The sequence below is a fragment of the Rhamphochromis sp. 'chilingali' genome (assembly GCF_963969265.1).
Source record: "Rhamphochromis sp. 'chilingali' genome assembly, chromosome: 11".
Lineage (NCBI taxonomy): Eukaryota > Metazoa > Chordata > Actinopteri > Cichliformes > Cichlidae > Rhamphochromis > Rhamphochromis sp. 'chilingali'.
In genome coordinates, this window is record NC_137938.1 from 25,082,057 (window position 1) to 25,107,694 (window position 25,638).

The 25,638-nt window shown below is 41.9% G+C and overlaps 3 protein-coding genes across 5 annotated transcripts; 1 reads left to right on the forward strand and 2 right to left on the reverse strand.

The window, feature by feature from the left end:
- The first annotated feature begins 313 nt into the window (after positions 1–313).
- cdca3 (cell division cycle associated 3) lies at positions 314–3,296 on the forward strand. Its single transcript, XM_080895407.1, has 6 exons — positions 314–465; positions 981–1,132; positions 1,718–1,838; positions 1,946–2,833; positions 2,916–2,983; positions 3,087–3,296. Exons 2-6 carry the CDS (start codon positions 1,001–1,003, stop codon positions 3,177–3,179), a joined length of 1,302 nt encoding a protein of 433 aa, XP_080751533.1. The 5' UTR covers positions 314–465; positions 981–1,000; the 3' UTR covers positions 3,180–3,296.
- A 1,810-nt stretch (positions 3,297–5,106) lies between these two features.
- On the reverse strand, positions 5,107–15,527 carry gnb3a (guanine nucleotide binding protein (G protein), beta polypeptide 3a). 3 transcript variants are annotated; one of them, XM_080897274.1, is made up of 10 exons: positions 11,074–15,527; positions 9,351–9,532; positions 8,446–8,554; positions 8,184–8,329; positions 7,858–7,921; positions 7,395–7,557; positions 7,242–7,308; positions 6,954–7,155; positions 6,631–6,847; positions 5,107–6,207 (listed from the first exon to the last, which is right to left on the reverse strand). In XM_080897274.1, exons 3-10 carry the CDS (start codon positions 8,500–8,502, stop codon positions 6,101–6,103), a joined length of 1,023 nt encoding a protein of 340 aa, XP_080753400.1. In that variant the 5' UTR covers positions 8,503–8,554; positions 9,351–9,532; positions 11,074–15,527; the 3' UTR covers positions 5,107–6,100. The 3 variants fall into 3 exon arrangements, with proteins under 3 accessions (XP_080753400.1, XP_080753399.1, XP_080753401.1); XM_080897273.1 differs by lacking the exon at positions 9,351–9,532; XM_080897275.1 differs by lacking the exons at positions 9,351–9,532; positions 11,074–15,527 and adding an exon at positions 8,678–8,718.
- A 126-nt stretch (positions 15,528–15,653) lies between these two features.
- Positions 15,654–25,592, reverse strand: p3h3 (prolyl 3-hydroxylase 3). Its single transcript, XM_080897272.1, has 16 exons — positions 25,253–25,592; positions 23,760–23,944; positions 23,373–23,531; positions 21,803–21,995; positions 21,589–21,720; positions 21,342–21,484; positions 21,041–21,130; positions 20,896–20,948; positions 20,728–20,807; positions 19,727–19,854; positions 19,558–19,653; positions 19,323–19,473; positions 19,064–19,181; positions 17,044–17,119; positions 16,815–16,955; positions 15,654–16,028 (listed from the first exon to the last, which is right to left on the reverse strand). The coding sequence occupies exons 1-16, from the start codon at positions 25,545–25,547 to the stop codon at positions 15,861–15,863; spliced, it is 2,208 nt and encodes a 735-aa protein (XP_080753398.1). The 5' UTR covers positions 25,548–25,592; the 3' UTR covers positions 15,654–15,860.
- Between the last annotated feature and the right edge of the window lie 46 nt (positions 25,593–25,638).

Here is a 25,638-nt window from a genome sequence, read left to right on the forward strand (position 1 = left end):
AGCATTGTTTTTACCTTTGACTATCATTATTATATATGCGCAGATTTTATTCATTTTCACTAAATGCGAACTCGCTATTCATGTTCAATGTTTTATTTATTCTTGGCACACTCCGGCCTCCATACTTACTTTAACAAGTCATATTCAAAAGAAAACTCGTAACTCGTGTTTCCGGAGCTTTCCCAACAAATTCATTTTCTCTCACAAGTGAAAAACAAAACGTTTCCTTAAGTTATCAGCAGCCCACCCCGCCCTCTTTTAAACTTCGCATTCCTCTAGGCCAATCAGAGTCGAGAAGGCGAAGTGCAAGAGAAAGTTGATTGGTTCATTTAAAAATAACATAAGCGCAACCACGCCATTTAAATGTTTTAAAAGTCGTGTGTTCCTCCTGTTGATCTGAAGTGTGGAATAGGAGAAAGGCGGATAAACTATACGCTTGGTCCACTGTATTTGTCGTTTTTTCAGGTGAGTAGTGAAATAAATGACACGTCCGAATGATGTAGACCGAGTTTGTGTTTTTTTTTCTTTTGCTATACTTTAAACGGTTAACGTGAAACTGCAACATTTAGCTAACATACGTAGATGTGAATATGGTTTCCAGCTCTGTAAATGTCATACAAATTGTCCATAGTGACAGATATAGTAGTAAAGTCGTGTTTAAGATGAGCTACGATTTTTTTGTATTTAAAAACTAACGTTAACTTTAAGTCACGAGCACTAATCCATCAGCTAATAAGCTAAAATACAATGTTTAACAACAGGTTATTTATGCCTTGTCAAGCATTAGTTTTTACCGTTGTGTGATTGTAAGAATGAAGAATACACCAAGAAACGAGCCTTTCAATGTATTGATGAATGAGAATAATACATAGTTTTATTGTATTTCATCTAAATATGTGTACATCTGTGCTTTGTATTTTTGCTGTGTTTTTATGTTATGAATAAATAAATGAATAGAACTCTGTTTACCTGAATGGCAGGTAACATTAAAAAAAGGATCATGGGATCAAGTGAGAGTAAGATGACTGCATCTGCAGCCATAAAACCAGAGCCAGCCTTCAAAAAGACTCACATCAGTCACCTCATCGATCCTCGCTCCCCCTCAGCTGGCATAGAACGAACACCTATTCAGGTGGGTTACCTGGTGGATCCATTCATATATTTAAAAAAAAACACAAAGTCTGAAAAAAATGTACTGTCTGAACTCCAGAAAATGTGCAGTCATTCTTTTTTATTAATGAAGGCATGAACATTTTTACTTTGATCTTGAGGCCCTCTGATCCAAACTCTCTTCTGTACTCACATTTCAAAGACTTTGAAAAGCTTCTTGTTTGATCAGTGTGATATGTCCAAACTATAGAAGGTGTGAGGGGAACAAATGAGACTTTTCACATGCGCTTATACTCCATCTTTCCCAGATGGTGTGGATGAGTGTAGAAAGTTCACCCAAAATCCACATTTTGAAGTTTTCTCCAGTAAAGTATCAGAAAACAGATCCAAGATATCATTGCTTGTCGTTGATCCTTTGTGTAATAAACACAAAGCTGGTGCAGTTTAGCTGCTAAACTTGCATGTCACAACATGCAAGTTTAAAAAATTACCCTCTGATGGGGAATAGGTGGGAGGCACTGATAATTATTGACCCTGCTTTATTCTCTATACTACTTTTGTAAACTGTGGGGCAATCAAACATAAAATAATTGAATATTTTTGCAAGGTTGGGCAGCTTGTGTCCAAAACGTCCGCTGAGATGAAAAGCGAGTGCCCTGTGGTGTTCGGTGATCCACGTTCACCTACCATTGGCATTACCCGCACCCCTGTGAGAGAAGTTATGAGAGGTAAGTAATATATAAACGTAATAACTTTCAGCTTGACTTTTCTCACTTTATTGAAAAAAAAAAAAAACAAATCTAAAAAAATGACTTCCTTTCATTCATCTTTCCAGCAACAGTCGGGTCCTTTGCTCGTCGCCTGGGTATGATTTTCCACAGTGAGGTTGAAGGGAAACTCCCCGAAGGCCGTCAGAAAGGCTTCAGTGGCGCATCAAAGAAAGAGGAGGACTTTATAAGTGAAGAGCTGGCATCGACTGAGCCCCTCCTGAGCCCACAGCCGTCCAGCAACCTTAATGAGCATGCTAACTTACTGGTGCCACCTGTCCAGCCCCCTCTCCAGAGCGTAGAGAAATTGAGTCCTTTTGTGCTTCCTGAAGAGCCTCAGGTGGAGGTGGAGATAGAAACTGAAGCAGATATTAGCCTGGAGGAGGCTGAGGAAGCAAGAGAGTCTCCTCTTCACAAGAGACTGAGCATGAGCCTGATAACCTGCCACGAGGGCGCTCCCTCCCCCCGAGCCTTTGCAGAGGTCCATCATGAAAATATTTCATCCCCAGAACCTGGCACAGAGGTGGAGCCACTTGGGGATGGTGTGGATCACGCTTACGCCCTTCCTTCTGCTACCATTGAAGCAGACTCTCCTGTTGAACCTGCCCCCTCCAACACTGATGCTGATGATTCCCTTACACAGCCAGAGAAGGAAGAAACTAAAGAGCTCGCTAAAGAAGCTAATTTGCTTCCATCCGGTCCACCATGTGTTCGTGGTCCTGAGCAGCCACAGGCTTGCACCGGCATCCGCTGCCCCACCTTTGACTCAAAGAGCCCCAGCCAGACTGTTTTCAAACCACAGTGGCTGGGAAATGGCTTTCGTCCGTCTGGGCTCAGAGCAAGAGGAGTGCAGGGGCTCGGTGGAAAAGGAGGCTCGTCTCCTCTTGCCGTCCGTGTGGCTGTTAAGAACGTAGCCAACGAAAACAAAGGACAGTCTGGAAAACTGAAGCAGAAAGGTGTGTAGGAAGTTTGTCACCTTTTGATTGTTTATGGTGAGACTGTTCTGCTTTTCCTTTTTTAAACTTTCTTTTTCTTCAGGTACTGAAGGCCGCTCTCCGCTGCAGATCCTCAAGAAGACCAACTCGCCCAGAGACCAGCGCGCTCAGGTATTTGTAGCTGTAATTTACCCACATATGGGCTCATGAAAGCAACATCTGTGTTTTTACTTGTCCAAAAACACAGGAAATTCACGTTTTGATTTCTTCCCAGATGAAGCTGAAGACGTCCACTCCCGACAAGCAGAGGGCTGGACAGATGGACCGCCGAGTGCTGGCTGTGTGTCTGGATAAGGAGAACCGATGAGGCACTGCACGCACTGTTTTTTAAAATGTGCTTTTATGTGTATAGCTTCCACAAACTATTTGTTGTCCTGTATATATTTAACTGCTTGTTGTTGTGTAAATAAAATTTGCAAACCTACTAGAGCTTTAAATTTTTACTGATTAACTCTTATATGTTATTTGGAGAGTTTTCTTGTTCGTTTTTGTGCGCATTTAATCTTCGTCAACACCTAAATTATATTCAGAAATAACACTTGAAATTTAATATTTCTCCAGTTTGCAAAGATTGCATAGCTCCCATGTCATTGAACTGACAAAGCGTCCTTAGGCAATGGTGAACACTTCGTTGCCCTCGCCTATCAGTGTGAGTGTAAAGTGTCTTTTCTATACCCAAGGCATGCTTTTGAGTGAAGAAAAAGCACTATGTAGCTACCAGTTCATTCAGCAGGTTACCTTGATGTCTGCTGAGTTGCTGTCATGTGATTGGCTGTTTGACATTTGCACTAGCGAGCACTATAGCAGGTGTACCTAATAAAATCTTAGGAAAAACAGACATTTTAGCATTAATTAGATGTAGCCCTTTTTTTTTTTTTTAAAGTTTTTACATTTATTTATTTTTACTTTTTTGTCACAAGGAAACAACAGAAGAGAGAAGGGTGTGGAAAGAGTAACAGGAAATAAATAAACAGCACAGTAGTAAACAGTCTTTCTATACTCTAAATGTTTGACTTGCAGGCAGATCATGTGGCCAGCCGATGATCTGTTCTTGGAGGAGCAGCTCCTATTTATGGTCTTTTTACATGCAATATTCAAAAGGGAGGAATATCGTCATATTTAATCGTGCCACTAGGTATCAGTCCCAAAAGTGTCACTGGGATCCTTGAAAATATCACAACCAAATATGTCCTCTAAAGTGTTTAGTGTCAACATTATTAAAGTCCATTGGCATGCTCGTAGTTTTGTACATGAACTGCTGTGACTGCACACTTCTACACAGTTTGTCCAGGGGTATATTTGTATGATGTGTACCTTCAATCGCTCCATCATCTTCTGGTGAAATTCCCTTTTGAATCTCTGTATTATAATTAATGTATTATAACTTGATAGAGAACTTGTGTTTTGGAGATATTCACATGTACATGAGTATGGGCGGAGTTAAATCTGGATGATAAGATCATCTGTGAGTAATGCCATTATATGGTTCTCCTTAGCTATTAGTTCCTATGAGTCAAGGCCTCTGTGAATATTCCATAAAGGGGTGAGCTGAGGCAACAACCCTGCATCTGTCTGACAGGTGATCTTTATTCTAGCATTTTTACCTGAGGCTATATCATCCTCATTTTTTTATGATTAATTTTAATTGATAATATGGGGATAAAAGAGGTTGGTCAAGGTGAAGGTTTTACAGTGTGGATGGGAGTGAGGCTGATTGAAGCAGTTTGCACTTTCACCTCACAGTAAGAGGGTCCCTGGTTTGAGCTCCAACTGGTGCATGTCTATGTGGGGGTTGCTTGCTCTTCCTGCGTCTGTGTGTGCTTCCTCTGGGTTCTCCTGGCTTCCTCCCACAGTCCAAAGACATATATGTTAGGTTAGTTGGTGTTTTTAAATTAGCTGGATGCAATATGTGAGATAGATGAAGAGCAGATTTTTAAAGATCTGCTCATTTATAAAATCAATCAGGGTTTGTTTAGCATGCAGCTGTGTGTAAAAAGCCTGCAAGGCTTCACATCTGAGCTTGTTAAATGCACAAAGAGCCTGTTTATCCTTAAGAGAAACTACATTCTTATGCTTTTGTCTAGACAACTCAAGTCACGCTACAAATAAATGCTCACATTTTCTCTACAGTGAAATCAAAGAAAACAGAAGCGTGGCTGACATTTCACATGCTTCACTCGTATCTAGAAGGATTTGAATGCCAGAAATAAACATTTAGACTTGTGTAATGCAGATCTTTATTAGATAGTGCTGCTTCACTTTGTACAGTGTGTATCCACTCTGGAAAAGAGCCCGTTTAAATTAGAGTTAGATTGTTTTTTTCATTTTTATATACACAACCTGTCCTTCAAGTTTAAAGGTTTGCATGCAGAGGAAAAGTAAGCACTTATATACACATTCAGATGTACTACTCATAAGCACGGCAGCCATTACCATCCATGTACCACTCATACAAAGAGTCCTGTCCTGAGACAAATGGGTCATCTTTTTATGTAAGTGCTTAGCGAAGCATGAAAATCATTTTATTATCCCATCTGTCAGTTCAGCAGTTTACCCAAAGGACTTTTCAGGTCTAGCTACCGAGGGGTTAGGCCGAGTGATGAGACCCGAAATCCTGGTAAATATTGTCCATCGATCACATACAAAAACACACGCTAATGCAGACATCTGCAAGCTAGAACTCCATTTTAACTAAAGTTAAGAAAATGAACAGGAAGTAAATGTAAGCATCTAGAGAATCTACCAAAACTAACAACAAACAACAGTCTGAAACAATAAAGCTCATATTATTTATATGATTTAACTTATGCTATGATAGAAATCACAGCATGTTAGTAAGTTACCCAACACAACATATGCTTCATCTGGACGTATTCAATTCTATCTCATCCTGTGTGCTACCGTTTCCATTTGGCAACTGTTCTCAAATTGCTGTAATTAATGTGCATCCATGTGAACCACAGTAGAATTAACTACTGATGGGAATGACATTTGCTCAGACCCCCGAACCCAGAATTCCCCCATAACGTGAGAAGAAAGTTTGGAGCGCAACGTGATGGAGAGGAGAGAAAATCTTCACATTACAACCCCGCTCCACCGTTAGATAGGACTTGGCACAATTTGACATACCCTCTTCTCACCCCATGTGACTCCTCATCCCCTCCCACAGACTTCAATTTCTTTATATTTTCTTCACTTCACTAAGTGCTCTCTTTGCAATGAACAGCCTCAGTTCCAGATCTTGAGGAAGCTGTCCCAGGATCCCGTGCAGCACGCCATGCCATCCGTGGATACTCCGATGCAGCTCACTCTGTTGTCGTGACCAGCCAGCACACCTGAACAGCAGCAAGCAGGGAAATAAATGAGTCAAAGGGTCAAACATTTTGAAATAAACTTCCAATTCAGATTTATCTCCCAGTTTTTTCTTTTAGTTCACTTATGTGCAAAACTAAACTTTACAAGGAAATGTAACTAAAAGAATATTGTGTGCTTTTAAAACTAATAATAGACGGAAAATGTAGTTTTAGTCTTTCTTGTTTGGTCAGATTTGTCCAGCAGCATTAAGAGGAGTTGGTTCAAATATTTATTGTCCCTGGGGTGTATATGGGACTGTGTGTCAGGTGTTTGTGTTGCATTATATTACTGTATTGAAACCACAATGACAGAAAGAAGAGAGCAAACTCACTCTGGAAACTAAGTGAAAGGAATATAGCAGAAAAAAGATGGAGAAAAAAAAGTCGAGTAACTCGGTTCCTCACCGACTCTCTCGGCTTTGAGCGAGTCCCAGATGTTGACGTTGAAGTCGTCGTAGCCAGCCAGTATCAGGCGTCCAGACAGGGAGGGGGCCAGAGAGGTCACCCCACACATGATGCTGCTGTCCTGGTAGGTGATGAGCTCCTGGTCAGCTCGCATGTCGTACATCTTGCAGGTGGCGTCATCTGATCCTGTTATCACTGCATTACCGTTGGGGAAGAACTGGAGGAAATAGAAGTGGTTAGAAAGCGTGCCTCCTTGGACAGGACGCGCTGAGAGCTTTGCACACAATAGAAAAGGAAATCTTTTTTTCCCCCTTTGTTCTCACCCCAATGGCGTTGATGTCACTCTCGTGACCTCCAAAGGTCTGTCTGCAGGTGCCCTCCCTGATGTCCCACAGCTTAGCTGTGAAGTCACAAGCCCCTGAGATGAAAAACTTGAAGTCTGGGGACACGCCGAGGGACATGCAGTCTCCCTGGTGTCCGGCAAACACAGTCTTCTGGGTCCCCGTCTCAATGTCCCATAGTACGCTAGAAAGGCAAGTTTAATTCAATTTAAAGTGCAAAAGAATCAATTCAAGCTTTCTTTTGTTCAGTAAATCGAACTATATTCTTACCAAGTGCAGTCGCCTGAGCTGGTGATGATCTCAGTGTCGCTGAGGAAACGACAGCAGGACAGGTAACCTGTACAACCACAGAAATACCACATGGGGCACTGCAGGACTCATCACAAAGGAGCGTTTAATTTCTGTTTCTTGTCACCTTCCTACCTGTGTGCGCTGCCAGCTCTCTCATGACCTTGACATTCCCATCCTTGCCTTTCAGGTTGTAGATGGAGCACATGTTGTCCAGACCGCCACACGCCACAAGGTTTCCAGAAGGTGCGTAGGCACAGGTCATCACCCACGATGACTTGAGGGGGATGGCATTCACCTAGGTTTACACAGAGGACAGGAGAGCTTGTTTTCAGCCTCTGAATTTACTGTTGTGTATTTAGTTGTCTCACGATGGAAATTTAGATCCTGTAACTTTTAAAGGTATGTGCTTAAGTCTTAATGTTTGAGCGAGAGATGCTCAAGGCACAGTGAGAAGTACCTTGTGTATTTTGGTGTGTTTGAGAGTGAATACACCCTGCAAGGTTTACAACCACGTTTACTTTGGGTTTAGGTATAGCTGGAAACAAAAATTCCTATTACCGGAATTGTAATAGACCTGCCCTTTGGCCTCTCCTACCTTGTTGGTCGTGATGGTGTCCCACACTATGAGTTTTCCATCCTGCGAGGCACTGACACACAGCCTGGGGGAGAAATGTGGATTAAAATCAGCAAAAAAACCCAAAACATGTGAAGCAGAGGCTGTAACATTAAGAATATGCTCCCCCCTATCAATTTACTCAGTTTAAAGCAAATCTAATTTACCATCTCCCTTCTGCATATCTGGACTTTTCTCACTTTCCTCACAATTATTTAGAAAATTATTAGAAAACTATCAGATCTTGGCTGCAACACAAACAAAAAAGCAGGTGTTCTTTCAATTTGTGCAGCATGTTGGGTAATTACTTTGAATCAGTGGACCAGTGCATTGCATAGATCTTGGCAAGATGACCCCTTAGTGTTTTCCTGGTCTTCATCTGGACACGCCCCATCACTGTGATCCCAGCTACTGCCTCCTGCAGTGTGGTATCCTGCACCGCCTTGCGAGCTGCCTGCAGAGCACACACACACAAAGTGCCGTCAGGAATAATATGTGAACACACGTCAGACAGAACAGTATGTGTATTATGCTGGATCTACCACAGATGATATATTGTGGCCAACTTACGGTAATCTGGTCTTTGAGACTATCTGCCTCCTTTCGAAGTTGCTCCATTTCACCCATGGCGATCAATCAATAGTGGGCTGTAGAGAAGATGTCAGAAGAGGCCGTAGTCCTGGGAATAAGAAGGAGAGTTCCGGTGAAGCAGCATGAACAAAACTCAGTCACCAAGAAATCATAAAATCTTTGCCAAGTCACCCGCGCTATCCTTCCATCCCAGAATTTTACCTGCATTTACCTGTTAACCTCCCTACTGCAGGTCTCCAGGTAAGTGCTGCTTTGCAAGTCAAACCACCCCCATCAGCTTTGCAAACTTTTTCTAACTTCGCAGGAACATACAGAGAAACCCACAAGACACACCTACACTCAGACACGCACGCACAGGCAGACCGTATGAATATTCACCCGGTTAAAGTTTGCTCTTCAGACGATGTGAGAGCAAAGATCCTCACCCTCAATGTACACACAAACCAGTATGTCCTGTAATGATGCGTATCAGCTCTCACTCGCTGCCTCTCAGCTTCACGGCAAATTCACAACACTTGTAGAGGAATTTGTGCCATTTAACACTCCAGCTGAGCTCTCATCTGCTGCTGATGGCTATTAAATTTGCTAATGTGATGATTAAATGAGCAATGTTTAGCGGTACAACCAATCGCCTAATGGTCAGACTCATAAAGTGTGACAAATGTAATCAACGCACAACTGAAGAGGCAGCCAGAAAGTCAAAAAGTGGCACAGAGAAGTTCAGATGGAAAAGCACGGCGTTAATTTCTCAGGTGAAGCACCACAATATAAGCAAACTTTAAAAAGAAAACACACCCTTTTCAGTTTCTTGTACAAATATTAAAAGTTACTTCTTTTTCTTTCTAAAGCAATCAGTTTTCATGATGCCATTTCCTTTATCTTACCTTAAAAAGTGACAGGAGGGAATACTTGCGCTGATTTTACCGTTTGCGTCCCTGCAGCAATCTCTCGCTTTCTCTCCCCTCTACTATTTGAATGAGTGTCCCTGTCAAAACACATGACCAAGTGGATTTGCCTCTAATTTGTTTGAAGTGAAAAGGAGAGGAAGGGAAAGGAGGGAGTGACTCTGTAAAAGAAAGAGATTTGATTTAATTGTTTGCCACTGGGCTTTATGTGTAAAGCTAAAGTAAATGGATGATGGCCTGATGCGGCGCTCCAAAAACACACACCAGCCGCAGCAGCTACACTTTGGGTGTAGCTTTCTTAAACTGCTTACTGATACGTCGTCCCTGAAGTTTCTGAACCAAGGGGGATTTTAAAGCCTTTGCTCCAGATGTGGAAATTGCTCCAGCAATGAGCGTTTTAATGACGCTTGAGTGTTTTAGTCGTGCTATTACCCTTTTGCCATTGTGTTCCTGGGACCCTGCCATTGTTCCGTGTGATTAACTGACTGCTAGGGTGGTGGGATGGTGGAGTGCATTAACACAAACAGAGGGAGAAGTGGAGGCAGAGGGAGGGGAGGCAGGGGGTTGAAATAAGGGGGGGGGGGGGGGGGTGAAGGGTAAGAGGTGAGGCAGGAGAGTGAGTTTTAAATCCTACTGGCTGAGATTTTAAGGGATGCCTTTTGAATCAAATCTGCTCTCATCCGATTACTGACTGCTCTTTGCATCTGGATAAGAGATGGAGAAAGGGATGGGGCGGCAGATAGGGGCATGAGAATGAGGTAGGGGGCAGATGGAGGAGGTGGGCAGAGGGAGAGCTGGTGAAAGGTGGGGCAGGGCCCATCAGTATGGCCAGTGATTCGACTTTGAATCAGAGAGCTCCTCAAACAGTTTCCCTCTTATATTCTTAAAGGGGATGTTAAGAAGTTGTTAAATGGCAGTGAATTATTAGTTTATGTGAAATAACATTTATGTCACTATTAAGATGTTTTTCATTGGCTTTAATTAAACCGTAACACTCAGTTCGCATCACAGTGAAAATGTCTTCCTGACTTCAGCCAAAGCACCTCTCCCTTCTCCACCAACAGTGTATATGACTTCTTGTAAAAGGCACACTGTAACAGATCATTTTTTTCACGTTGCATAAATGCCATCGACCACTTCTCCAACTCTTAAAACTTCAAACAGCCGATGCTTTGATTCTTAAGTTTACACGGAAAATAATAACTGGAATAACTTTACGCAGCTCTGTCATGCAGATTATGTCCGATTGCATTAAGAGTCAGACCACGAAAGGAGTTTGTTTTTTATTCAGATTATCAGAGCATACAATTAAATCACTATTGTATGCTGATCCCGTGCAAATCCCTCATCTGCATGTGCTGTAAGCAAAAGATGAAACGCAGCTAAAGACATCGGGTGTGTATCAGTATAAATGTGACATCTCCATACTCGATATTTAATCAGACTGTTTTAATAATCAGCAGGTTTCCAGCTTGAGAAGAACTCTTACACTTCTTTTCTGAAGTGTAGGAATCACAACACTCAAAACAACCACATTTAAAAACGTCACAAATATGGACACATTTTAAAAAGATATCAGCCGGAAATGTGTTCAGGTCCGTTTTGTATGACCCTTGATGCCCATGAAGCATGACACCGCAGCATATCCACAAAACTGAAAACATCAATGTCTGCTGAAAGGAACACATGACCATCCACTTACCAATCGGAGACTGCTATCGAGGTGTTCTGGTAGATCTTCAATCCCTCTTCCTGCAGCGGCCTCTCTCAGGTTGCTGTCATAAGTTCAGCCTGTCTGTTCCTACTCTTTCCTCCACTCATTCGCTTTTGGTATCGCGGACAGTGCGGTATTCCTCACTTGCCTCACTGCTCCTATGAGGAACAAATGAGGATTGGAGGGATGAAGGGAGATCAGCAATGAGGGGATAAACCCTGGGATGGAAGAGTAAGGGGGAGGGGGGGTGATGGTGAAATAGACAGAAAGGGAGAAGAAACAGTGGGTGAAACCAAACAAGGTGCAGAGCATGTCTGTAGGGTCACAAGACATGAGCCGGGGTGAATCCAAGTCAAAAGACTAAGAGATGGAAATCGTGGAGGGGAGGGAGAAGAGGATAAATAGAGGACCTGGGAACATGGCTTTTTATGGTGCTGAGATAGTTTTCAAAAGATCTATGACTGACAGGAGGGTTTGTGTTTTGTAAACCTGAGGTGAAGCTAATATTAGAAAGTGTATGGGCAGAGGGGGAGATTGGCAGTGTAGGGATCAGACTGGCTACAATGATAAAGCAAGAATAACTGCAGGATTAAGGGGAATGGATGATTCTTACACACAAGCAGACCAACAACCATGGGCATTTCCTGACAGTGTGTAGAGCGTGCGCCACTATAGCTGTCTCCTATGTTCTTTGTCATCTAAAGGTAGAGATAAAGAGCCACAATATCCCTTCGGTTTGCTCGAGTTCTGCCCACACATCTAAATTTAGAGGTTTCTGTTGTCACTCGTCTGTTGATGTGCCACTCCACAGCTTTTGCACATTATCTAACAGAGTAAATCACCTGTGTTAGTTACGAAACAACGCAGCTTGCACTCACGATCATGACATTGCATTGTTAGGCAGAGAGCCGGATCGACGAGAACAGACTGCGTTTGACCCAAAAGGCCTGGGAGAAAGTCACCGAATCAGGTGCTGAATCCCAACTGCATTATTAAAGGGAGCTCCCATTCCTTTCTCCCACTGAGATTTTCACATGGATCAGGAGAGTCACTTTATTGAGAGTTACTTTCTGTAGCTGAAGTATGTTCATGAAAAATGTATGGCAGCGCTATTGTACTGCAGTGTCTGTAACTTCTCCTTGAAATTTGTGTCAAATACCGAGTGTCCTCTGAACAAGAAGAACACATTCAAATCCTAAACTAGTCCTAAAACAAATTTGCTTAGGGGTGTTTACAAGTACACAGTGACAACATGCAAAACATCCCAGTCTAAGACCTTGTTTAATGCTCTTTCTCTAAAACACACTTCACTTAGTTGCAAAGAATAATTAGAAAATATAACATAAAATCCTGCCCATGAACAAATTAAATCCTACTTGTTCCAATATAGAACAAGTAGCCCAGATATCACATTGCTACTTTCCAGGCAAACCCTTGTTGACACGGATTCGGACAGTTGAACGCCATCAGACAATACGAATCCCTTGTTTGCACATTTGTGAACATATCTGTGTTTGGAGCAGAAAAGCCTTTGCTGTGTGCTTCCTGGCTTCATTCTGTGATTCAGCGCGGCTAAATTGAGCTCTGCAGTTTAAAAGCGTTGACCTTTGCTCTCTGGATTGTGGTAACGGCAGTGGTGCTGACCCTTGATTTGGAGAAATGGAGTCAGGGAAGCACAGGCTGTGAAACGGCGAGTGAAACAGAGAGAAAAAACAAAGAGCAAAACAAGGGATTTGTTAGCAGAGGCACAGAAACAGGGCGGGATAAAGACAGAAAGAGTGTCCGATTATGGGTTACTATTTAAAGACTAACAATGCCGCGCTCTACTACAAGGAAAACTCTCAAAGTGGTTTGTAAAGTCTTATAATCTTCTATGATTTTATTACATTTACTACTGATGTTAAACCGACTGAACTGAAAGCAGAAAAGGTGAGCATCCCTCCCCGAGTGAGATGAAAATTTCACTGCACTCGGTCCCTGCACAGCACAATAAAAACAAGAAGAGGAGAGTTTGTTTTGTTTACTTTGCACACGCTGAAAGAGATCTCTGAACATTTGATCTGTGGGAGGAGTGAGTGGATTAAATGACAAATGTGTCAGACACAAACATGTTGTTAGACTGCTGATGTTTTTATAACTCATTATGGTCTAGACGACCCTTACTGAAGTTCAAACCCAGTATCAAAATGGAGCAGAAAGCTGATTTAAATGACTTTGAGCACGGCATAGTTGTTGGTGCTACAAAGTAGATCATCAGTCACTTCTGCTGGCTAAGAACAGAAAACCGAGACTACAATTCACATAGGATCACCAAAATTAGACAACGGGAAATTAAAAAAGCATTGCTTGGTTTGATGAGTCCCAATTTCTGCTGTGGTGTTTGAGTGGTGGGGTCAAAATTTGACACAACACGAAAGCATTGTTTCATTCTGCCTTGTAACAGCTGCTCAGGCTGCTGGTGGTGTAACAGTGTGTGTGTGTGTGTGTGTGGGGGGGGGGGACTTTATTACCAGGTGTGGATCACTGAAACACCACAGCCAACTTGTGAACTGTTCCTGACCATATCCTTCCCTTTATAATGTGCCATTTTGCTCAAATCCTCACAAACTGGTTTCTTGACAATGAGTTCACTTGTACTCAAATAGCCTCCACAATCACCAGATCTCAGTCCCATAGAGCACCTTTGGGATGTGGTGGAACAGGAGATTTGCATCATGGATTTGCAGCTAACAAATCTGTAGCAATCGTGTGATGCTATTATGTGAATATGGTGAAAAATATCTGAGGAATGTTTTCAGCATCTTGTTGAATCTGTGCCGTGAAGCATTAAGACGGCTCTAAAGGTGAAAGAGGATCCAACCCGATACTAGCAAGATGAACTTGAAAATGAAATAGCAAGTGAGTGGGTGTATATTCACCTTGCATATGTTCCCAAGCAATATCTGTGCACTCTCAGCAGGCGGTTTGTGCTTAGACAAAAACATCTGTCAATCAGGTGTGGGTATAATTTGACTGATATTTCAAGGTTTTACTGTTTACATTAAAATGACGAGCATTCGTTTTTCTGACAAGTTTCTTTCAGTATTCGTGTGTAAACTGGCAGTGTTTTGATGCAGAGATTAGCAGACGAGGTCGTCTCACAGCAACAAGGTTCTGGGTTCAACTCAAAGTTGATTTTCTGAGCCGTCTGCAGGGGAGTCGAGGAGAAAAAATCTCCTTCCACTTTCCAAGCAAACTCAAATGACTGCGAAGACTTTTCACCTTAGACTGTGTCTGATGGTGCAACTACCCTGAAGGGTTCAACAGTAACAGTAAGCTGCTGTAAACAGAGTACAGTTTCTTGTTCTAACTGTATGTAAGCAGTTGGTGTGTTGAAATGTTGCATCTCTGCTGCTGTTCTTTTAACTTTTGATACAGGCTACCCCTATAAACAGGAATGTAAAATAAAAACTGGAATCTTATTATTTCTGTTTACTCTACTCTTCAAAATTACGTAAGGCACCAAGGCCAGACATCATCATCAGGCAACCAATAGGAGGTTAGGGTCATAATCACAAATAGTAGGAAATGTGATATAGGAGATGAGTATCCTGTCTGCTACTCACTACACACAGCACTTAATTATAATAACACCAGTTTTATAACTATGCGGCTGAGCCTTACATAATTTCTGCTGCTCATGTAAAAACATAGAAATTTGATGTGTACATTTCTCGTTTGTATACGCAGGTATCATTAGACGGCTGTGATCTTTAATGTGCCTTTAAAAAGCATTAAAATGCATTATGCATAAAATGCTTTTTAGTGACTAACTACTACTTAAGTGAAGATTAATGCGGAGGTGTTTTGGGCGCTACGTGGTCTCAATGTGAGAGGGAGGGAAGAGGTTAAACCCAAGGCTGCATTAAAAAGGGCCCACCGACCCAATTCCAGCAGCAGGGGATTATAACACAGGGGGGAGTAAGAGTGTTAATATGGGCCATGAATGGTACTTAAGTCGGCACCTAATGCACAAGATGAAAGCAGAGGAGGGGGGCTGAGTGGAGGCTCTGGTTGTAATGGGGAGGATAAGATGGGAGAAGGTGGTCGAGTGTCACTGCGCTGGATGTGAATGATTAAATCATCTCTCCCGGATTACTATTCCATATTCTAAATGGGAGATGTTTTTAAGCTTCATAAACAAATGCACTCATTTATGAGGGATTAACAGTAATCTCTCTATTTCTATCTTTTTTTCCCCTCCCTCCACACCTCTCGCTGTCTGTCTCTGGTCCTTTTCTCCCTCTTTTACTGCCTCAAACGATAGTTTCTGGACAGCGTCACTGTGTTCACAGGTTCCTGCTGCTGTGTGGTTCCTATCTTATCATCCTATCTTTGTCTAACAGACTAAATAAACTTTAACCTTCTTTTTGTTTATTTTTAATTGTTTTTATCAGCAGGGTGTTAAAGAGGGTGTGCAGTAATCACCTAATAGATTACACAGACCTGTTTTCACATCATCTAATGCGCTCTCTGTTCAGCACTTGCATGCATTTGGCATACAATACCCACGATACACCTGTACAGAGTCACATTTACGACTTTTTTTATTCTCTTTGGTTTTTAGGGCAGTGATTGACATTAGAGGGACGACAGGACATTATTTCTCTCATATACCCTCATCATATACAGTATAAATACAGTATATACACAGATGCAAACTGTACACCACCAGGCAGCAACATGAAGAGGGTGAACGTGTGGGTAAATGATGGAGTGTGGGCTCATTCTGGCCCTCACAGCTCATCCTTGCCCCCCGTCACCCTGCCTCTCTCTCGCTTCTTCTCCTTTGTCACTTGGCTCCGAGCGTTACGGCTAGAGGTGGCACCTCCCTCCTTCTCCTCGTCCGTTTTCACCACACTGTGTCCATCTGCAGCCCACACGGCCTCTGCCTCCTCTCGCTCCTGAGGGAGAGATCCAAAATGCAGCTCAAATATTGACTTCCTGCAGTCACAGTGACATAAAACTAAAGTTTGGGAGGAACATTCATCTTTGTTGGAATAATTTCAACTTCTCTTCTTGCACTTTCAGGACAATTTTTCTGTAAAAGAGATTCTCCTCTGTTAGAGTGAGCTTCATTTGCTCAACACGAGCCCACAGGGCAAACAATGACCAATGCGGGATAAACTAAGTTAATGAAACTTTGCTTGCATAAACAAAACTTTAATGAAAATGTAGCCAAGCAGATAATGTAAGGCTGGAGCTGAAAATCCCCTGTTCATCTAAGCAAAGTGTGTTTCTACATGTAAATTTAGATTTTCTTTTATCTACGTGATGCTAAAAGTTATGTAAACTGAGTCGTTTCGATAGTCTCTTTGGCTCGACAGCAGCTCTTCAGCGCAGCTCCTTACATCTCTGTTATTATCACTGATGAGGATGCACTCCCTCGCTGCAGAAAATCACAGCTTATTAAAAGAACTAAACATGTTTTGGTTTATAAATTGTCAGGGGCATGAAAAATGATTGCATTTATGATAAACCTAAAAGACAATGTCATGGCATCACCACAGACCAGGCACAGTAAATAGGAAAACATGCAAACAGCCACAAGATTTGCATTGTGCCCCAGCTGCTCATGTTATCCAACACCGGTATCATGACATCATCAACCACACGCCTGCAGGTGACCGGCCAGACCTGAGGAGGAGGAGAAGGAGGTCATGGCAGCTCTGTGCTGTCATAAAGCTCACCCTGTCCCTGTAGAGCTTCTCCTTTGTGAACCAGAGGGCCAGGGCGCACCGCCGGCCTCTGGTCACCGCGGTAACACCGTGAGGATTTACCGGACCCGAGGAGAAGCCCACCAGTCGACCACAGCTGGGTTTCACTCGAGCCTGAAGGCACAGAAGACAAGTTTACCAGCTCCAACAAATATATTAATTAAAGACTTAAAATAGTAATAAAAAGATTAGAATGACTTACCGTTACGGTCTTGGCATCTCTGTTAGTGAAGAACAACTCTCCGCCATCAAAGTTGTCATTCAGGTAGAGGATGGCGCTGTGAGACAGAGAGATGTTTGTCATTCAGTTGTAAAAGTAACCTGCTGTGTAAGAATTAGGCTGAAATCTGAGCATAAATGCACACACAGTCATTTGATTATTATAGTTTGTTATTACACTGTTATGTAGTCCTGCTAATTCCACTTTACATTTTAATCCCATTTATTTATTTTTAAATTTCACACCTATGTGGACCGTTTTAATTTCTCACTAAAACTTCTCATTTCTTCATCCATTTATTGGCCACTTAATATTTCTTCATTGTTTACTATACGATGAAGAAACAGGCAGGTGAAGATGTTGCGTCTAGGTGAGATTCTGTGCCATGGAGAAATGTCAGTTTAATCAATCATGCAAAAATAATATAACATTTAGATAAGAAAATTGTCCAAAAAAATAAAATAAATTCATTACCCCTGAAATAAAAAGAAATGTAACTTTACTTTGCAGCACTGCAGATTTCCTGCCACAAGGAAGGTCAAATCCAGGGTTAAAGTTTTAAAATGTGAAATAGAAACAATTAATCTGTAACAGGCTGGTTCTTCTGAAGGTTTCTTCCTGTTAAAAGGGAGTTTTTCCTTCCTACTGTCACCAAGTGCTTGCTCCTAGGGGGTCATCTTGTTGGGGTTTCTCTGTTTTGTTGTAGGATCTTTAACTTTCAATATAAAGCATCTTGAGGTGACGGTTGTTGTGATTTGCCACTGACTAAAATTCAATTCAATAATGTCACAAAATGTTAAAACTGACAGTTACATTTCATAACAGGAGCACTCAGACAGCCCACCTCCATCCACCTCATAACCATCTCATAAAATCTGAAAATGATATCTTGAAAACTGTGGACACTAAAGTGCTAACAAACAAACAGACAGACAAACAGAACTTGCAACAATTACATATTTCCTTCCTTTGGTCAAAGCAGAAACATTGAAACACTACCACCTACAACCATTTGGGCCTTTTTTTTGCCAAAAATTCAGCTCAAAATGTAACTAAGCCATTTCAGTCTCCAATTATTAACGTTTTTTTCCTTAGACTGACCTGTTGGCATATAATAAAAACTAAAAACACCAACTTTAAGTGTCACGTTCAGTTTTCAGTTGCATTTATTTATGGAGTAATTGTGTTGTAGAGCAGTGTTTTCTCTGCTCTCCCTCCACCTCCATCGGTTCACGTAGCTCTAAGGTGTCATTATTTCCCCATAACAACAGAACAAAACTATTTATCAGTGACGACAGGTGCTCTGGTTGTTTTGATATTTGCCACAATTGTTCCCCTGAAACACTGTTTAAGACTTGCAGTGCAAACTAATGCTTTTTAGGTAATTCCCTATAAAATCAGCAACATCTAAGAAATGTTCCCACCTGTCCTCTTCAGACACAGCAAGATATTTTTCTGTAATCAGTTTTTGAGCACCAGTATCTCGGGATACATCATTGTTTAAACAGCAAAATTAGTTGCAGATACAAGCATGCTATGTTTTAGCTTTCCTTTGATTATTTGCTAAGGAGAGCTTCAAAAAGTTGACTTCATTTTCTAATACTAATATTGTAACACTCCCAAATGTAGCTTATGGCTGTGAAATGGAGAAACAACGTCGATGTTCACATCTTCTATATAATGGTTTGAAAATGTCACATTCCTCAAGCAGCTAAAGGTGTTTCTCAGAAAACTATTCTGAGCAGACACAAGTCTCTGGATCACAGAGTTCTTTGTTCAGTTTGTGACAGCTTTGTTCTGGCAACGATGACATGTACCATTCTCTCACTGTTATAAGCTGATGATATCTAAGTGACATTTTACCAGTAAAGGCGTATTAAAACATTCTGTTCGTGGATATTTGCTGGAATAAAATGGCTTGAGAACATCTTCTAAAATTATTTATGGAGCAAGTGTGAGCCCAAATTTATTATTAATCCACGAAGAGATGTTTTTTCAGTACCTGAGGTCTCTGTGTGTGAAAGCTGGTGGTTCCTTCCAACACTGCTTGGTTTCCGGCTCGAGGAGACAGTTGTCAACGTGGACGGGGTGAGAGAGGTCCAGCCTGCCCTTCTGATCCTCTGATTTAAAAAGAAAAAACAGAACAAGAACAAAATAACACATTTAACTTTAAGTAATGAAGTAAGAATAGAGTGGATGATTTGGGTACACATTAGAGAACCTGTTCCAATTATCCTAGTATTGAGTACTGTTGGTTTTACCTGTGACAGCAGTGCGACAGACCAGGTGTGTGAAAGTGATGAAAAGTCCTGAGGGGCTCCTGAAGTAGGAGTGCAGCACGGTTCGCACTCTCTCACCCAGCTCATGTAACAGCTTGGCATCTGATTGGTTCACCAGGCCTTCCTGAGCCAACTGAGGAAGAAACAGCAGTGAGGGTCACGAGATGCTGCTGAGAGCATCTCGTAGACCTGCTTCAGTTACATCATTTCCACCCACCTTCACCGCCCTGAGGACAGTCAGACCTTCAAACGTCTCATGAGGAGTGTGTGGAGACCGCCGTCCTCGATAACCATCTCCAAGAGATCCTGCCACCTATGAGAGACCATGTAAATGTGTAAGTTAGGGGTTTTCACATGCATGCGTTAAAAAAACTGATTGAACTTACTGATGCTAACTGCAGTATTCTGTCACACTCCTTCTCCGTCATGACTCCATCCAGGATGACTCGATTGGTGCCATTCAGCATCTCGTCATCCATTGTGATAGTCACGCCCACCCGAGGCACCGGACCTCCTGCAGAGAGGACAAATAAGAAAGTATAAGACAGTAAGTGGGTCACCAGAAGATGGTGATACGACTGTGTTTTTGGTGATATGAAGTCGCAGAAGCTGCCAAATGGAAAATCTTTGCTTCTATAACAACAGCGTGTAATGGGGCGACCAGATCCCAACAAACTGAATGTATTCTTTTTGATTTTACTTTTATTTCAGGCACTGGTCTGTTTGGTCTTCAGGTTTCAGTAGATCCATAGAAACTGTGTCACTTCACGCCTCGTTTTCCTCTGTGTGAAACTGATAAATTATTCAAGCAAATAAGACAAAACTCTGTTTCTCGGTATAAACTGCCGCTTCAATTTCTTTGTAATAGTTTCCACAATATTGAACAAAACCCACAAAGCTTGTGACTTTTTGGTGACTTTCCCTGATGGCCATAGCAGCAGACAGGTTAATCTCCACTTGACTATAAGTGACTCCTTCCCTGTTTTATATTTTAGAAAAGTCTAAGCAGTGTAATATAAAGAGTAGAATGTCTTCTAGTGTGTCATCTTTAACAGAGATGCCAGGAAACAGTGACACACTACATTTAAATGATCCTCTATTTTCACATACATAAGATGTGTGAGCTGTTATAATCTGTTTATCCTTACTCACAACCCTACAAAGCCTGTAGGTACGTGTGGATGTTATTCATTATTTCACTTGTTAATGGATAGATGGATGTTAATGGTTACATGCCAGATAAACAGGCATGTCTGTCATGGATACACTCGTGTTTCCTTGTTTTAAGCTAGCTGAAGTGTAATTAAGGTGACGAGGAGCTCCTCCCATGATGCCCTAGGTAGAAAAGGCTGAAGACACATAGCATAGGGAAAATACAGTCTCTCACCTGCAAAAAACCCACTGTCATCCACTTCCTCTTGCTGCTCGCCCACTTTCATTTTCTCATTTATTTTCTCTTTTTCAGCTCTAACAGTAAAACACAAAAGATACAGATGGAGTTTTCTGTTTCATTAGTTTCCACTAGTGACAGATTCACCTTTGATTTCTTTTTTACCTCCAGATCTCCCTCAATGATTCAGGTACAACTTCTTCTGGAGTCCAAAGATCCTGCACAGAGGGTGATGAAGAATCTCAGCAAAGAAATGCTTTATAGCTGGCTCTCTTGTCACTGCACTGCACATTTTGGCATCAGTACTTACTGGATCTGTGAAAGTGAAGTCGAGGTTCTCCATACCAAAATACAACAGCTTCTTCTCCTGCAAGGAGTGGTTGATGTATCTGACAATCTCCTGTGTGACAAAAAACACACAAATCTGTGCTTAAACATGACTTTAAAGATGAATTTGAAACTTAATGCTTGAAATAACTGAACAAGAGAAGAGAAAAAATGTATTTCTCATTTAAATTACTTGGATTACTTTATTGGATTTATGACTTTTTACGTTTTTACACCACTGTGGTCATTTCAATATAATGAACCTTGAGTGGTTTGAATGGTACCTGAGCAGGCTGTGTGCTCTGTGACTCTGTGTCTCCCCCTAGTGTCTCATGGTAGAGCTGCAGGTTGTCTAAGGAGTCCTTGTCAGAGGGGTAAAACAGCAGGAGAGAGCGAAGCATCTGCAACGCCCCGCTTATGTCACCACCTGCCGGGAATCGAGGATGCAAAGTAATGCAAAGTAGTGCATCAGTCTTAAGATGAATAATAAAATCACGTGTGTGACCTTCACATTGACCTAAAAAATCAGACCTTTAAACTGTGCGATGTGCAGATGCTCAAGCTGTGTTGGCAGGAAGTCCTCCTGAGCAGAAATCCTTCCAGGTCGTGTGGCCACTTGAGTCACGCATGACTGTCGGCATGAGAGCAGGGAGAGGGACAGGGCTGGACAGAAAACAAAAACTGGTGACATTTGGCTCTTTCTGGTCTCTTTCTGTCTGGCTCAAAACTTCTGCCTGCTTCTTACCTGCTGCCTTTTCAAACACGCCGTCAACGCTGTCAACTCCCCTGTCCTCAGGCAGCCGTTGGGAAGCGACTTCACACTGCACCCTGCACTCCTCTGTCTGCCGCAGGGTTTCATTCACACAAGCTTTCCATTTCTCTGCTGCTTGCTTCCATTCAGAGTTAGCCTCGAGCTGCAGTGCAGCATCATACAGGACCTGAAGTCAGTGACACAGAGACAGAGATTAACACAGAGAAATAACACAGTCACCATTTGCTTGCTAATTAAAAAAAACAAAACCTAATGAGTTGTGTATTGTTTTGTATCATAGTGTTTAAGAAATATAACACTTTTAAATATAACTATTTTAAAATTGCTGTGCAAAAGTATTCTCAGTGCTCCTCTAAGTAATCCTTACAGCAGCATTAACAAACATTTACCTGAGGAGAAAAAGATTAACCGTTTATAAAACACACACTTATCAATAACGATGAGATGCTATTGAATTATAGGTGGTTTACACACTGATTATTACAATCCTTATTGTTAAGTGTTACCCAAAGCTAAAGGCTAGCGTTTGATGATGAAGTACATTTTTACTTTTGAGATATGTGCATGTCATTACAGGCAGCATTTATGCCTAATCGTGATATAACACGTGTGGCTGGATAGTGAAAATGAGAGGCAGAGGCAGACACCTCACATCTGGATTGCACGGCTAGAAAACAGACAAGTGAAGGTGAGAGTGAGACAGAGAAATTCAGTCCCTCAGGCCACGTCTGACTCTCCACAGTGACGTCTCTAAAACCATTCTGTTTGAACGCACTTCATTAGCAGTTGAGTTGTGAACTTACATCAGAGTGAGGACTATTAGAGGACTAGCTATGGCTTAGTTAGGATCAATCAGTTAAAGAAAAGTCTGATATGTTTGTTCAAAGCCTTTAAACCTGTCTGCATATCGGCTATCATTAACTACGTAGTTAGCAAGGGCAAAAACTCTTCCACTGCTTAACTAGTGAATCAAAGCTTTTATGCTTTTTAGAAACTAAAACTGAGAACTATTGGTTCATTCCAGAGGACTTAAAGTGCTTCAAAAAGATAAGTAGTTTGGTCTTTCATGCTATCTGCTTATAGTTGGACAATAGCAACACTAGCAGCTGTGAAAGAAGGTGGAAGGTAAGGCAATATGTTTGACTAGTGCTGACAAATACTGTTAACCTAACCATTAAGCCTCTTTAGATAAGTGTTCTTTATCTTCGCCTACAGATTTTATGACAATGAAGCAGCTTTTTAGAATTTCTGTTAAATTAAGATAATTTTTTAAGGTAATCACAACATTTTTGCTTTAAATTGCAACATTTAGAGTGGATGTAAGACAGCCTTCAGTTTTTTTAAATGTCTTTTTAAGACATAGAAATGTCATGTGTCTCTCCTCTGTGCTTATGAAGGTATGAGGGCTCCAAAATGCTGAAGAATCAGCTGATTCTGAATGGGTCAGACAGTACATTTATTCAGATTTGACTGATTTTTCTAAGCAGTGCAACCCAGTTTCTTCCCACTTACACTGTATGCCCCATTACTCTTCCCTCCTCACCCAGTGTTTCTCATTGTGACTCTCTCTGTCCTGAAAATCTTCCTCGGTCACGCCTTCCATCCGTCTGTACTTCTCGATGTTGTTTCTCATCTCCAGGTGAGAGGGGTTGGCCACGAAGTAGGTGTGAGCTGCCGATGCCGCCCTCTGCAACTTTTCCAGCTGATGTGGAGGAAAATGAGAGACTGAATGAAGTTTGTTACAGACCAATAAGGGTGTTGCTGTGATTATTTATGCAGCTGTGAGCTGAACTATAATTATGGCTGCAGACAATACTGACAGGTGCTTTCCTCTAAATGACAATTTGGAGCACAGTACTGGTAGAAGTAATGACAATTTAGGAGCTTTATTATGCAGCAGCTCCTTACGGCTGTGTAAAGAATGGCTTACCTTGTAGTAGGTGACTTGCAGAAAGTTATAAGGGTTGCGAGTGCCAAACTCGTATTCTATATCAGCAGAAACAGGAAGCTGTCCAACATGTGTGACAGAGCGTCCAATGCAGAACCTCAAACACTCAGCTTTTTGCTGCACCCAGTCCAGGGCCCAGAGGTCCCACATAGTCCCGTGTTCAGAGTCTAACAACACACACACCATTGAAAAAATGATAAGGTCCCAGCCTGTGGCATATATTTTATAAATTTTGAGTTCTAGAACTGCAATCAATCCACAACAAAACACAAAAAAGCTTATCTCACACATTCTTTGAGCTCTTGAGGTCACATTGTTCTTTAGCTACGCATTTAGACACCGAGAAGTGAGAGTGAAGCTGCCAGTAACTTCATAAAATCTAGTTTCCAACTAGTAATTAACACAGACTCAAAGCTATCTGTCTGGCTACATGATAGGTCCAATCTTTTTCTTCTTTTAGCCGTTCCCTTTAGGGCTGACCACAATGAATCCCCTGCCTCCATCTCACTCTTTCCCTATTATCCACCATCTGCATGGCCTCCTTCACCACAATGAACCTCTGCTGTGGCCTTCCTCTTTTTTTCTTACCTTGCAATATATATAGCCACTATGTCGCCTGTGCGTATGTCCAAACCATCTCAACCATGCCTCTCTAACTCGTCTCCACCCACTCCACCCTGCCTGCATTCCCTTCTTCACCTCTCCCTTGTGTACTGTTTGTCGCTTTGGATACCCCAGATATTTAAACTCATCTACCTTTACTACCTCTACTCCTCTTCTCTTCAGAGCATAGGTACACATCACTATTTCGTCTGCATGAATCCATGAATGCTCTACTTTACATATTCACTGAGTAGGTCAGTCATTTCTGGCCTTTCCTTAAAGTTGGCAGGTTTGAAAACATTCAGCAGGTTGTATGGAAGAAGGTACTAGTGACTGCTCCCTTATTTCTCACAGCAGATGCCCCTCCTGACATAGCCCTTCAGGTTCATCCCTGAGGGTGTGTTTGTGATCTAGCAAGTGTAATTATGTCAGTTGTGAGAAGCTAAAAGAATAATTGAATTTCACAAAATCTGTTCTAATATGTTGCATGATGCACTGATGACATTAATACCAGGGTATAAAATAAAAAGACTGGCTGACAGCTGATTCAGACACCGACACTTAGTCTGTGTTTTTTTGTTCCATTGAAGCAAATTAGCTTTAACTCTACACAGTTTTGAAACATCCAAGTCGCCCAAAACTGTGTCACAGATTATTGGCCAATTTTTTTGCTGATATGCCAATATTAGTCAGCAGGGACAAAACTGGTCTACACCAGTGTTATATAGCTAATTTATTAATGCAGTTTAATGTAATTAACATGTTACTGACTGTTAATGAGCTTCTACAGCACCATTCAGGCGCATTGTTCAGACAGATCATCATATTACCAGTAATTGATCTGATATAATTTATATTACCGCCCAGCTTACCCAGTTTCTTCAGAGCCTCTGTCCCTGCTGCCATACAGTCGCCATAACACTGCCTGCGGACCCCGAACAGTGATTCCCTGGTCACGATGGATTTCTCCAGCAGCTCTGCAGCTTTGCCCCACTCCCCACTAAAATATGCGCGGACCCCGCTGTAATACAGAAAATCATACGGCTGCAGAAGTGACATAACATTGGGGCTGCCTCCTGCCCAAGCCGTTGAGGTAAAACTAAACAGTGCGAGAATAACACAATTAAACGCCACGTATACAGCCAAACGTCCCGATTGAACCGCCATGGTCCGACAGGCAATCCCAGCAGAGGAGGCGAAGGTGGGAGCAGAGGAGGGACTCCAAGGGGAGAGCTACCCACAAAGTTTCCTCCCTGTT